A 14,539-nucleotide genomic window follows, 5' to 3' on the forward strand; every position below is an offset into this window, starting at 1 on the left:
GGCAAGCCCGGCTTACCAAACAGCGACTTTTTCTTGTCCTGAATGGAGAGCCGAACTCATTAATATTAAAGTAAAGTCTACAGCTCGTCAAACAGGGCAGATTTTTTACCTGTTTGGCAAGCCCGGCTGGCCGAACAGGGTGGCTTTTTAGTGCTGTTTAGCAAGCGGCTCTCCAAACAGGACAAAAAAAGATGCCTGTTCGGCGAGCGGCTTGCCAAATAGACCCGGCCATTATTATAACCAGATATACGTACATTTGTACATTACCTCACTTTCGGCAAACACATTTATCAACACTGTTAGAATTCATTCTATTTCAAAAGCTGAGTGCCGTCACCGTCAGTTACATAAAATCCGAGTAACTCCAACTGTCAAGCCGTATGATAGAGACAAAGCAACCTAGTCTGCACGCTTTTCACATGACATCCAAGCCCAGCGGCCAATCAGGACGAGGATGATCCGAATACTCGACAACCATCTGGCCATGACTTTTCCCTGCAGCTTGATCGCCGGAAACCAGTTTCGCAAAGATGTCCGATAATTTCAGCCAATAAACGTGCCGTCTCCATCATCATCAGATGAATAACCCAACATAATGCTAACCTGGTGTTGACTTTAAAAGGATATAATGTAGTCTTCACACATCGTTCCTCGTCTGCACACCTGCATTGAAAAAGGAGGACTACCACTTCAGGCAGCACAACCGAGCAGATTTGATGTGCCACTGCACTACGATAAATGCTATATAATTCTACTCAATAAAATGCCTTACCCATGCTGACGTTGTTGCTGGGTACATGAACATCTAGTTTTGTAGGACTGGCTCTCCGCTCATCGCTACAGCACCACGTTCACATTCGTCTTGTTTTGCAACACCACCTTCTTCAGCAGATTGAACGAGGGACGTCAACACTGACAACAGAACTCCACCAGTCAATCTTCCTCGGACGAAAATAGTCTGATATAAAAATATTCATAATCAGGTTATCGTTATTACAAAGAAAATCGACATAGACTAGGCCTACCCTCGAGTATAAAATGATGTACACGTATGACATAAAGTGCCAGGTTTCGAAAATGCAGATTAGCGATCATTGCCTTCAGTCATTGTGATCATGTAGATAGCACTGACATAAGTTGAAATGATCTGTGGAACCCAATACAACGACTTCTTTAGCAGCACTTTGTCGACAATAACCTGCCTAGAAACCAGAAGAAAATGTGAACAGCTCATGAACACGTAACTCACTGTGAGTGTCCATAATCCATTTTGTCACGAGGTTGGCGCGGCTGGCGACAAGACAAGGGTACGGTAATACGTTATCTCCGCAAGGGAAGCTGCTCCACGCAGTGGGGGGTTGGACGTATCCTCAAAGCAGTTTTATGTCAGGTTTCAAAAACCGAACAAAATTAACTAGACGTTGTCCAAAGATAATTTGTCAAAACTATGATTTTACACAAAATGTTACATTTATTCACATATAGTCTTACAGTCTGATTGCTGAATACGTACACAGTCGATGGAATCTCGGCACCCCATATGTGATTGTAAATTGCAGGGGCTGTTAGGTCAAACCCCCTTGCTGTGAGGAAGGCCTATTGGTTGCATTATGGCAAACTGATTCTTCTGGTCTTATCAAGCATTGGCCTAAACATCTATATCATACGTTTTCTATATATTCTAGAATGGAGAGAATCCAGCATCCAGGTACAATCATGGTGAGCTATACCGGAATTATGCAACATGTTTTAGTTTTGTCCTAACAGATGTACAAAAGATATCAAAATTTGATCTTGGTAGTTTGCTTCCTTCTATTCGTTCTGCAAACTTTCCTCAATCAAGCAAACTCAAACTGATTTAAACCCAATTATCTGAAGTAATTAACACGTATCATTCCACGTAATTAAGGAGGAATACTGAGCGATTGTGACAGCCACTTCAACAGGAAGCTAAAAGCTGCTGGAGGAAAGTTATGGACTATACAGTTTGTGACATCTTTGGCACTCTAGAACTCCTTCCTATCCCGATGGACAACCAATCATAGCGCCAGTCAGTTCAGCAACCTCGCGGGGATTCTTCACGTCACCATTCACTGCCATGGATGTCACACAACCAGAGAAGTTGTTCGTCACCATTCCTGCAGAATGATTCGTTACACCACCTGAAGGAACATTTCGAAGGTTTTTAAACGCCACAAGAGTGAATTAGAACTGATGAAACAACGGCAACACTTATAAATAACGTCAATATCTCATGCGTCAAGGTAAGCACGATTATATAGACGACATCTTATACATCAACTCGAAGATAGACGTCTGCGGACGCATTGTTGGAGAAAACATAATCTGCTGATCTCGACGTGACCAGGTCATGATCAAAACGTTCGTCCACTTCAAGTTTTTGCAGGATATTGTTGTAAAAGTAAAATAACCCAGGAACTGATCATTACTATCATATCAAGACTAGGGTAGGCTACTGTCACGGTCGTTCTGCACACATAACGATGGCCCGTTAACCCAGCACCATGCCAACGTACCCGGTTTCCCTGCAAGGTAGAGATTTCCGCCATCGAGAGTCATGACCCAGGCTGTTGACTCCGGCGGCACAGCTGCAACGTGTCGGACACCATCTACACGGATGACGACATGGCTGGTGTTGACATGCGCTGACAGGGTATGCTCGCTGCCATCACAGATATCGTGGGGTTTCAACAGAAGAAAGGTAGAGAGGATGACTGGTGAACTGGTATTGGATGCGTTTGGAAGCAACAACTCAACCTGGAACGAAAGACCATTTTAGTAACAGGCTGAGGTGCTTGCAATTCATGCAAGGGAATATACAGTCCAACCTACTAGTATGCCGACAGAGATGATGTACATCACGCAACGTGAGGGTGTTAAATGCACGATCATCCGCTTTATACAAATGTTTTAATGTAACGACATTTTGGAGCTTGTTATTTGTCTAAAGTGAAGATAGTTTTATACGTGGCTTATGATGTTGGCGCTTAAATGATGAGGTGCCGTATGGTTTTAACAAATATGCTATGAACGATTTTGGGGTAATATGTTACGTCTGAGACTGAGGTAACTTGTCCATCAACAAGTATTGTCGAACATTGGTCTAAATGCTTGGACTAAATGCTTCATCATCACATGCCTATAGCCGACGATTGAAAGTATTGTTGACTTACCTGCCCATCATTGAGCTGCAGCACAGCATAGTGGTCAGTGGACGTTACAAGTGTCATTAAGATACCGGTGTTTTCCGTTGGCTTTAGAGTGAAATCCACCTCCAGTGAATTTCCCACAGTGAAATTATTACCTACGAAAATGTATAAATAGTTGTAATGAAAAAGGTTGGACATCAATTAAGAGGATATTCTCTGCTTTATATACGCAGTGTAGGATATTTCGGACAGATACCAAATGTTGCGACACCACATTACAGTTCCCCGAGTCATTACTGGACTAATATAGAAAGAATCGCCACATCATCTGAAGGACTTGTCTTTTCAAAAAGTCGAACGCAAACGCTCATACAATGACCGCCCAGGCCTGATTATTGCCACGTGCCGGTCGTATGAGGACAAATCTCTGATAATGGACGCTAAACAATCGCTTAAGGAGTGTCGTCAGTACAGTAATGTGTATATTTCGAACGATAAGCCTCTGTCACAGAGAATTGCCGAGAATAATATACGGACAATTGTGAAAAATCTCCCAGGCGCTGGCGACGTGCTTGAGGTCAAAGGCTCGCGAGTGGTCGCCAAGCAACAGAAATATGTCCCCAACGAGAATAATCGAAACGATAAAATGAATAGCCGAAATCGACCTCAGGGTAACCAAACAGTAACACGAAACACGAATAACCGCCAGGAAGGATATAACCGTGGAGCGAATGCAAACCGCTAGGATGACGCAATGTGTCGAGACAACTCCGCTGGAGAACATGCAGTCAGGGATGGCCACTCATTTATGTTGCTGAACGCTCGTAGTCTAAAAACTGTAAATCGGTCGAAAAATAAGCTGGCGCAATTCCAGCAGTTGGTGCTTTGTAATCAGTTTGATTTCGTGTGTGTTTCGGAGACTTGGTTAAACGCAGAGGTAGCAGACGGTGAAATACTGCCGCCTTCGTACACCATCCATCGAAGGGACCGCAACTCGCAGGAACAAGAACGTGGTGGCGGCGTTCTAATGGCATGTAGATCGGACATGCCGTCGTACCGTAGAACTGACCTGGAAAAAGAAAACTCCGAGATTCTTGTGTGCGAGGTCAAACCAGATTCTGACGAGCCTTTTGCTCTTATTGTGTGCTATAATCCACCGGATAATGTCGATGAGCAGATGGCGTTCCTGGGGGACCTCAGGGACGTTCTCAAAAGTTGTGAAGGAGAATTCAGCAATATTTGTCTCTCAGGCGACCTAAACATTCCGAGCATCAATTGGGACACTGTGTCTAGTGTCAATGGCTCTCATGTGTCTGGGGAGTTTTGTAATATCGTGAACGATTTCTCGTTAACACAGCTCGTCCTCAACCCTACTCATAAGCATGGAAACATACTCGACTTAATCCTGACAAATCAACCAGAGCGATTCAGTGACACGGAAACATGGCCAGGAATGTACGATTCTGATCATTTTCCCGTAGTGTCGAATTTCCGTACTAGAATGCCCCGTCGTGTTGGAATTTCGCGCGTTGTTTATGACTTTACGCGTGCGGACTACACAGGTCTAAGGTCATTCCTTTGTGACGAGCTTGGTCCCAACTCTGATTTCTGTTTGCAAAATGGCCAGGACGGCATTGACAATTTGTGGTCAGAGTGGCTAGGTGTGTATAACACTGGATTAGACCGCTTTATTCCGCGGAAAACTATTCGTGACAAAAGCTATCCGCCATGGATTGACCGCGAAGTGAGACGCATGTCAACAAAAGTGAATGCTGCCCGCCGCTGCGCAAAAAACAGGAACAGTGACTCTTGTTGGAGGAAATACCGGCGCCTGCGCAATGAACTCAGAAATTTGACCCGTGACAAATACAAAGCGAATGTAAACAATCTTGGATCAGAAGTGCGTAGAAACCCAAAACGTTTTTGGAACTTCTATCACGCAAAAACCAAATCAAACTCTATACCAGAGACAGCGAAGCTGGGCAATGAGTCTTTTGTGACTCCTCTGCGCAAGGCAAAAGCCTTCAATGGTTATTTTTATTCCAATTTTTCTCATCACAACGACTTGAGAAAACCTGATGTTACCATGTATGATAATTATAACCTTGATTCTGTTAACTTTACAGCAGTTGAGGTGAAATCGGTATTAAACAGGCTGGACAAGACTAAGGCATGTGGGCCTGACAGGGTCTCTAATCGTGTTCTGAGGGAGTGTGCCTCTACACTGTGTTCTTCACTCGCATTTTTATTCAACGTTTCAATGCAGACAGGTGTTTTACCAAACGATTGGAAAATCGCTAACGTTGTGCCAGTGTACAAGAAGGGAGACAAGCATTTGATTTCAAATTATAGACCCGTGTCTCTCCTATCTGTGGTTTCTAAAGTAATGGAACGTTGCATTTATAACAGTATCTATCCAGTCTTAAGTCCGTCAGTCTATAAAGGCCAGCATGGCTTCTGTAACAGGCGGTCAACGGCCACTCAGCTTGTTCAGTTCCAGCATAGACTGGGCCAGGTCTTAGATAGTGGGGGTCAAACTGATGTTATATATTTGGATTTTGCTAAAGCTTTCGATTCCGTTCCCCATTGCCTCTTATTACATAAGATTCGTTCCTTTGGAATCTGTGGACGTCTTCTGAGTTGGTTAACGTCGTATCTTACAAATAGGAAGCAGAGAGTTGTGATTAATGGCTCGGAGTCATCACTTTTAGATGTACTGTCTGGTGTGCCGCAAGGGTCAATTTTAGGCCCTCTTTTATTCTTATTGTACGTAAATGATATTGCTGAGGTCGTTAGTGACGGTACTGCCATGGATCTTTTTGCTGATGATTCCAAAATGTGTAGGGAGATAGAGTCTGTAACCGACTGTCTGCTACTTCAGACCGACCTTGATAAATTGTACGCTTGGAGTAAACGGTGGGGCATGACATTTAGCCCAAGCAAATGCATGGTCATGAGTGTTACTAGGAAGTTAAATCCGACACACTTCTTTTACAATATCAATGGTTTTGCATTGTGTCGGGTTGATAAATTCAAGGATCTTGGTATTGTCTTTTCTTCGGACCTGTCATGGTCATCTCATGTCAATGGTATTGCAAGCAGTGCAAGTAGAATGTGGGGTATGATCAGGCGTGTATGCGGGCGTACTGCAGACGTTAATTTGAATATCATGTTGTATAAATCACTTGTGCGTAGTCGCCTTGAATATGGTACGGTGGTATTCGACACACATGTGCGACGTGATCTTGAAACTTTAGAGCGTGTCCAGCGGAGGGTGACTCGTCACATTTTAGGCCCTGATATGCCATATGTGGAGCGTCTGCGAGCGTTGTCTCTGCTGCCCCTGTCGTACCGTCGGGAAATCAAGGATCTAGTTTTTATGCACGATTCTTATTATAATGTCCTGGATTTTAATGCACGTTTTTATATAACCCCGGCTGTAAGGGGCGACGGTTTACGACTGGCGCAGCCGAGATTCCACTCGGAGACGTTCGGTGCCTCATACTGGGTGAGGACACCGAAGCTGTGGAACAGCCTCCCGGTCCAATTACATAATTTGAAAAAAATGCATTTTAAATCGTCCCTTAATGTTTATTATTTTGACAGGTTGGATCGTTTGGATGTCGACGACATGTGCACTTTCGTCACTTTCTGCCGTTGTGCAAACTGTCGGCCCACTTAGTGCGCATGTCGCCGGCACCCCGACGACACAACCCATATTATCTGGTGCCATATAATAGGTCTCGACCTACATGGTTACCAGTGTAATGCATGTACGTTTTATTTTGTTCATAATCCAATGTCTTGTCATGTTATATCAAATATTGTACATGTATTTTACACGAATAAATAAATAAAAAAAAAAAAAAAAATCATTGATACACCCTGTATAATGAAGATCCTCATGACAACGCGTGTGTACGACCTCAATTCTCATAAGAAGGCAAATTTATTGATGCTCACTTATATGTGCATATCCTGACCCTGCAAAGTACACCCCTGGTACGACGTTGGCGTAGCATTGTCCTGTGCCTTGAGAATAACTTGGTGCTCTGAAAATATAATAGCAAAGCACTCAGTTACATATCAATCAATAAATTCCAACTAAGGAATTCAAAACCATTCATCATAGTTATCCTCATCGTTATCTAAGAGGCCAACACAGAGCTGAAAATCGGTGCGTTTTGATACTAACTAAAAATAAAGTATACTTACGATAGGTCAAATATGATCGGATTTGGTTGTGTGTGGCTGTTTAGTTCCATCTTGCGGAGACAGCCTGAGAATGGAAGTTTTCCAACCTGCAATGAAACGATGTCATTATTTCAAGATCTACGAGAAGGACGAGTTATTATATCCAGCATATTAGACACCAATGCAGACTTCATACCTAACCGTTGCAAGGCGAATCGGCCCCTTCACAAGAGCTATCAAAATCATGATTTTGCAGAAGTCATGACAGTAGGCAAGAGAATATGGATGGACGAAATAAATGAGTGGTTCGGACGAAAGCCGGATGACCTGATCCATTTTGCTGAGGACAGAGCTTGGTATACCTTATGATCACCAAGGCTGGGTCGCCCAAATGGCTTCACAGCTGCGGGATATCATACTGAACTTCCAGCGGTATTGCCTTGCGCACTGTCCGCAAGCTTGGCAATGTCTATACATTGAGGGTCAAGATGCGGAATATAAAAGTGGGCAATCTAGACTAGCTGTAGTCTTCAAAAAAACTTACAGGTATCGTCCCGTTAAATGGATATCCAGTGATATTCGGCGTCACACCTCCAATGAATAGATCAGTGTTAACATTCAGGTTTGAGAACTGCGTGGACGGAACTTCGTTGTTTTTGTAATCGGATCTGGAAGTGACGATCAAGGCCACGAAGTCGTTGATCCTTAGAACTGTCGACTGAAAAGAAACAGAAGCCCATATTTATAAGTTAGATTTCAGTATCTCCAATCAGAAGTACCTAACTCGGCATCACTAGTGTTGTAATTAGAAATGAGCAAAGTATAAGCTGTTCTCTGGTGTTACAAATGTAATTCAAGTCAATTTGCTCTCGAAAGGGGTACATCAAGAAAGTACTCTCGTCAAGCAAATGGCCTAAAGTACGATTATGAAGAAGAATTAGTAGTGTGATGTACGTTCCACGTAAGATGATGATCCAATAAACAATCATCTATCTGCATACATGTTGTAATAAGAAAGCGGTGGCCGAAAATATCAAATAGTCATTCCTACCTCCCACCAATTTCCATCATCGTATTTCTTGCTCAGTTGAACACCTTTGGTCCTAAAATCTTTGGTATCGGTTTGCATGCTGAATGTCAGGTAGCCATCCTGAAGGTAGAGCGCTAACCAGCTACTGGGATCGTTCTCACTACTGGCAGCGTAGTAAATGAGGCCATTCGGGTCCAGGGCCCGGAACTCGGTCACCAGGACAAAGCTGGAATAGAAAGGATTACGCTTGGATATCACCATTTGATCCATTGTGAATTCGATTCAACGTTACTGTTGATACTCAAAATACTATGCATTTCTAATCTTCATTTAAGATAAAATTGAGTTAAGCAGCTCTTCAAACGCTTTTACGAAAGTCGGTTTGCCCACCACCAGAAAATAACCATTAACCTGGTCGTAATATCGTCACAGGAATATCCCGGATGTTATAAACTTCCAAAACGTGACCCAATATGGAGATGGATTCAATTCATTCAGCATATTTACCTGGTAGTGAAAAGATTTGATGTTGAACCGAGATTGAACGCCAAGTACGACACATCCTGGTCACCGAATCGGACTCCTTCGGTCACGCTGCCATATGATGGAGTCACGGCGCAGGACGGCGCGGGACTGGTCGGTATGGAGGTCGTGGTCGTGAAAGGTGGCAAGGGCAGCGTGTCCGGCGGGAGGGGAAGGCCGGCGAGGGAGGCACCAGATTGTGCTAGGATGATTGATACCCGGAAGAAATCAAGAAGACTGAAATAGGAAGCCGTTTGGTTAGCACGAGCTGTTTCCAGCGTCTTATAACGACCCATATACTACTGTAATGGATGGTTCATGATATCCGCTAAGTCGAGTTTAGAATTGTTCAACCAAAATTTCAGCGAAAAGTTATACCCAATTCCTTTTTGGAAAAAGCACATATTTATTATTTCAAGTGTTTCCTTTGATTTCATGTGCTGATATAGAAAAAATGCTGTACATGAACGACTAATTAATTCGTCTTACTTGTTATTGATATATAGTTGGTCAATTCCTCCCTGGAGAGACGCCTGTACCGGCAGATCATGGTCCAGGACCACAGAGTTCGGTACGCCTCCAACATAGAAGGAGCTGGCAACTAGACCTGTCGAGACGGTCCCTGGACTGGTAAATGTCTGTCCGTTCACGATCAACTTGGGGCTGAAATTGAATTATAGAACACACTGATATAATAATTGAAAAGAGTCAGCGACTTGAAATTCCCTTAAAGGTTCTTCGAAATCTCATCAAAAATCATAAAGGGTTTTTCATTTTACCGAAAAATCTTTACACGGGTGCATGGTGTAAGCCCCAGTGGCCTTAGCTTTGACTACGATTGAGACATATGAATCAGTTCTTATATTAACCCAAACCTGCGAACAGATCATCCTACAGTCAAAAGGAGAATACTAGGTTATACTTGAATAGATTAGCATTACTATATTTCAATGAGTAAGATCAATAAAGAAACATTGATAGGATTTTCAGAAAAAGATATGTTTGAACATTACCTGCTTGTGGATATGTCAATAGTAATATCCTGTTGTTGCCCGTTGCTGACGAACATATCTGTAGTCAAAATGGGCGCAGCATCCCCGATCTTCATGAAGACGATACCGCCGTATACACTTACATAAAGGTGCATGGTCTGTAAAAGGTAAGATAGGGCAAATTGGAACAGATAAATTCTAGTCCTTCAAGAGAACCAAAAACAAGCAACAGAAAAAGGAAAAAACAGCGAATAAGAAAGAGTGTTATACCCATGCAAGGCATTATAACATACTTGATTAAGAAAATATGACTAATGAAAAATATTTGATTGAAATATTGTATTCTGATCGAAATCAGTATAGTTATTTAGTAAAAAGGCTTTCATCTATTACCCATTACGGACTCTCAGATGCTTCGGAATAAATAAAAGCTACGGGGAAACTTACTGGGTCAGTCGCCGATTGGACATATACCAAAATCCCGTCATGTTGCTCTGTATACAGTTGGAACTGTATTGTGTTGAAGGTGACCGTGGTGGCTGGTAGCAGACCTATCCAAGCGTACGCAGTGTCAGATGCGAAGGAGAGACCAGGAATAATCTGCAACGACCAAATGAATTATAAATAGCTTGTGACGGAAGGGTGCAGTTCGAAACGCATTCTTGAAATATTGACTTCTGTGGCATAATATGGTGGATGGTGGAGATTCTAACTCACCCATTTTTTACAACCAAGCAATCAGTTGGTATATCCTAAAGAATGAGCGAGCGTACATGTACAGGGAGTGGGCTACAACCTCAGTTAAACTCTCATGCTCAGGAAATGATGCTTTCGCAGCTGTCTTGATTGGTTACAGAGTGGTCTACCAATCCAAAAATGACATACAATGTCCTGTGTGTGCAATCGCTTGCAGTGAGCGAAATAATACATACTTCATCGATGCATCCTTTCAAGTCTACACCCTCCTGCTGAATAAGACTGTCAGTAATGTTGCGGATGTACAAGAGAGGGTCGCTCCCCTTGGAATGTTGGAGTTCTTTCAGACAACCAGCAAAAGAGGGATCCACTGGCAACCAACTGAAATTTTATTGTGGGCAGATGATATCGGTGAAAAACGAATGGTAAATTACTTAGATGGTGGGTAATTTTGACGAAAATTCTTGTTTTACAGCAGTCCCCAAACAAAGTGGAAGGCGACCTCAAGAAACTCCACCAAACTTAATAACGATGAACATTCACGATAAATCTGTAAATGTATGCCCGACTCACCTGGCTTTGAAATCTGGAGCAACGCCGCCGAGATAAACATTCGCGAATGCGAGAGATGTCATGGGCGCGGTGCTGGTCACCAAGATCGACTTAACTGTCTCCTGTAGATGGTAGCCCGTGTCGTTTAGACTCAGTACTGATATCATCGCCTCGGTGCTGTTGTGATAGGTCACAACCTGAAACGAATCGAAGGAATCGTCAGTGAGAGCTAGCATAATTTGTCCCAGCATCATTACATGTAGTAACTGCATGCAAATTCACAACAAAAACTCATTTTTTTCCGAAAGATAAAACAACACTACATGCACGTTAAAGAACTACAACAATAATTGCCACTTACTTTTTTGGGGCATAGTCATTCAATAATTTTAAAATGGCAAAGGTAGTCTAATTAATAGAATGGTGACGACATAAGTTGTTAGAGCGTTTCTCCTCGGATGATACTCATCATATATAAGTAGTAAATCATTTTAAAGACAAAATTACTTGCAAATCATATGTTTTAAAGATACAATATCAAGTAAATCGTTTCAAAGATAGAATTGCCAGTATAATATTTTAAAGATAAACTTACTTGGTGCCAACCACCATCGTTATAAGTATTGGACGTTTTAACATAAATGTTGGAAGCATCTGATCCGTATTCAAATACAAGCTGGCCTTGTTTCAAGAAAATACCATAATATTCATCAGTTTTTTCAGCGTCAACAGCAAGGATAACAGCATCTGTGTCATAGGTTCGGAAATGGACTGAAACGCCCGAAGTCTCGGCGAAGTTAAGATCGTTTTGTTTCAATTCCACGTAGCCGAAGCCGTTCATGGTTACACCACTGGTGGAGGTGCTGGTGTCAGTCTCCACGGGTTTGGAGCAGCACGCGGTCTCTCCTGCTAAGGTCCGCGCCTTCCAGATTGGAACCTGGACACCATCGAATATCACGTTATAGACACATCCCTCGAAATATCCTCTGTTCATGTGAGGGTCCTGAAAATAGTTACAGACATACACATTACGCATCCTTTCCTCGAATCTACTATATAAGAACATTAACATACAAATGTAACGCGGCAAGGAATATTTCCATGCGTGATTTATTTGGGAATTACCTTTACCCACCATCCAGCAGGAAAGCTTTTTTATCATTTTCTCTGATTTCTAAATAGTTGGGAATAAAAAGGCTTGATGGCTAAGAAGGAAATGGCATTCCTTTAGGCTCTGTGAAGTCAAGATTTCATGATATAGCCATCCGATCGCTCAGTCCGTATCGAAGAAAGGAACTAAGAGAAAACTTACCACTCCGTTTGGTAACCCTCCGACGTAGAATGGTCCAGGAAGAGCAAGGTAGATATTGATATCAAGGGGTGTGGAGCTGAATGAACTCGTAGTGCCACCTGTCGACAACCTGGTAACTGTTAACTGGCCTGTATTTCCATACCTATAAGGATAGATGAGATAAACAACAACTATATTCCGGGTGAAGACCTAACCCACCACTTTATGTTATGCACATCAAATGCACTAGGAGATTCCTTTGAATATGCTATTTGCAGTGTTATAGATCAGTGCAATAAGACCGATAGTTCAGCTATTAGAATTTATGTGATATTTATTTGCCAGCCGTCTTCAAACATACCGCATGGGAGACCAGGGTGAGACAGTGGGGGAATGCACATTAGTTTTAATGGCCAAGATTGCTCACCAATCTCTGCAGGGCTTTGAGTGTAGCCTATTTCAGGAACGATACAAAGGCCTACCGTGGGAGGATGAAGGACAATAATGAGATTTTGATTGAGAGAGAATGAGAAGCCACAAACCTGTTGGCATGAACTCTGAACCAACAGCCGTCACAAACATCTACCATACTCCTGACTGTCTCCACCGCGCCGTCAATGTTGAATTCAAAAATAAGGCTTCCTCCTTGCATGTACAGCGACAGAGAGGAATTGGAAGCTTCCTCCCGGGTGTGAAACAATAAACCAGAAGTTCCATTACTGGTTTGAAAGTCAAGCTCTAAGTCGTTATAAACCGTGTTATTGGTCGGTTCTTCTGCAGCATGGCTAATGGAATCATTTCCGAAGAATTTTACGGGCTGTTCGAATTTGTCTACGAGGTTTTCGATCTTTGCTAGCTTGGCTGCAATAGCATCAAGCCTGGCTTCAATGCTCAGCCGGGTGATAGATGTCTCTTTGTATAAAGCTTCGATCTGATCAGCCTTGGATTGGACGGTTGTCACAAGGTCATTCTGGAACTGAGTGACTGAAAGATGTTGAAATGGATGAGCAATAGGTCCTGGCCATTTAAAAAGTTTACTAGTCCGCGTAGGGTACAGCATATGCTTGATGCTAACAAGTACGTTAGCAATAGCAAACTAGTTAGCAAACGGTTTTAACATCAAGTCTGATCTAAATTCGAATATACATGTACCAGGACGTAATGTATATTATTGAGACACATCTAATATTTTTACCCCCGATTGCAGATGTTAGATTTCTTTTCAATTGTTTTTGATTCTGTATCATTTCACAACAGACATGTGAACTTCAGAGCTAAACCAAGTTGCAATGAATACAGTTATTTACCTTGGTTATTCAGGTCCGCTACCACGACAGTTGCATTATTGTACGTTTCGGTGATGCCGCTAATGATAAGATCCTGATCAGAAAGGTGGTTGTCGATGTCGTACTGATGAGGCATGTAGTCCCATTCTATCTGCTTCACCACCGACATCGTTAACTCATTGAAGCTGGAGCCCTGGCTTAATGCCGTCATGATGCCCTGGTCTAGAGGAAGGAAAGAAAGAAGATATGGTAAAGGGAACGTGACATGCATCTCCGTTTTTTTGTTAAGGATTCCTTAATGATCCAATAGCGCCGATAAGCTTTTTCTGTAGGCCTATGCCTCGACATACCGGTCAAGTGATATTCTGCAAAAATGCAGTATATGGAATAATTGCGCCTACAACCTTATGACATGAAACATGAAGTGCCAACTTTTACCAAATATCGATCAAGCCAGCGAACGAGCTCACCGACTGCCCTTACTTTCTAACCTTCCATCTTTTAAACTCACCGTTAGAAGTTGTCATTAGATCGGATACCTCTTTATAAAACATCGTTGAGTTAGCATCAAGATCACTCCAGTAATTTATGGAGTCCTGGTAGCTTGCATTCACCGACTCTATTTGGGATTGCAAATCTGCAAGTACAACAACGTATTGTAAAAAGCGGTGGATATATTGCTGGCAGGAAGGAGTCAGTAGTCTAGACAGTGAGAGGGTCCTTCCCAAAGTCCCTATTCCTACCAAGACTAAATACATATTTGAAGCAAAGCAGCCCACAATCTTACACTGATTAGTTCACTTTCG

At 42.5% G+C, this 14,539-nt stretch overlaps 1 protein-coding gene across 1 annotated transcript; it reads right to left on the reverse strand.

Annotated features, from left to right (window-relative positions):
• Window positions 1-1,482: 1,482 nt before the first annotated feature.
• Window positions 1,483-14,359, reverse strand: LOC135483659 (laminin subunit alpha-2-like). The gene is made up of 18 exons (XM_064764657.1): window positions 14,245-14,359; window positions 13,755-13,955; window positions 12,990-13,431; window positions 12,469-12,610; window positions 11,752-12,159; window positions 11,178-11,353; window positions 10,841-10,985; window positions 10,356-10,508; window positions 9,930-10,066; window positions 9,406-9,579; window positions 8,902-9,153; window positions 8,416-8,620; window positions 7,909-8,082; window positions 7,386-7,471; window positions 7,134-7,222; window positions 3,195-3,325; window positions 2,538-2,778; window positions 1,483-2,162 (listed from the first exon to the last, which is right to left on the reverse strand). Exons 1-18 carry the CDS (start codon window positions 14,285-14,287, stop codon window positions 2,020-2,022), a joined length of 3,342 nt encoding a protein of 1,113 aa, XP_064620727.1. The 5' UTR covers window positions 14,288-14,359; the 3' UTR covers window positions 1,483-2,019.
• Window positions 14,360-14,539: the final 180 nt, after the last annotated feature.

Source organism: Lineus longissimus, chromosome 2 (assembly GCF_910592395.1).
Source record: "Lineus longissimus chromosome 2, tnLinLong1.2, whole genome shotgun sequence".
Classification (NCBI taxonomy): domain Eukaryota; kingdom Metazoa; phylum Nemertea; class Pilidiophora; order Heteronemertea; family Lineidae; genus Lineus; species Lineus longissimus.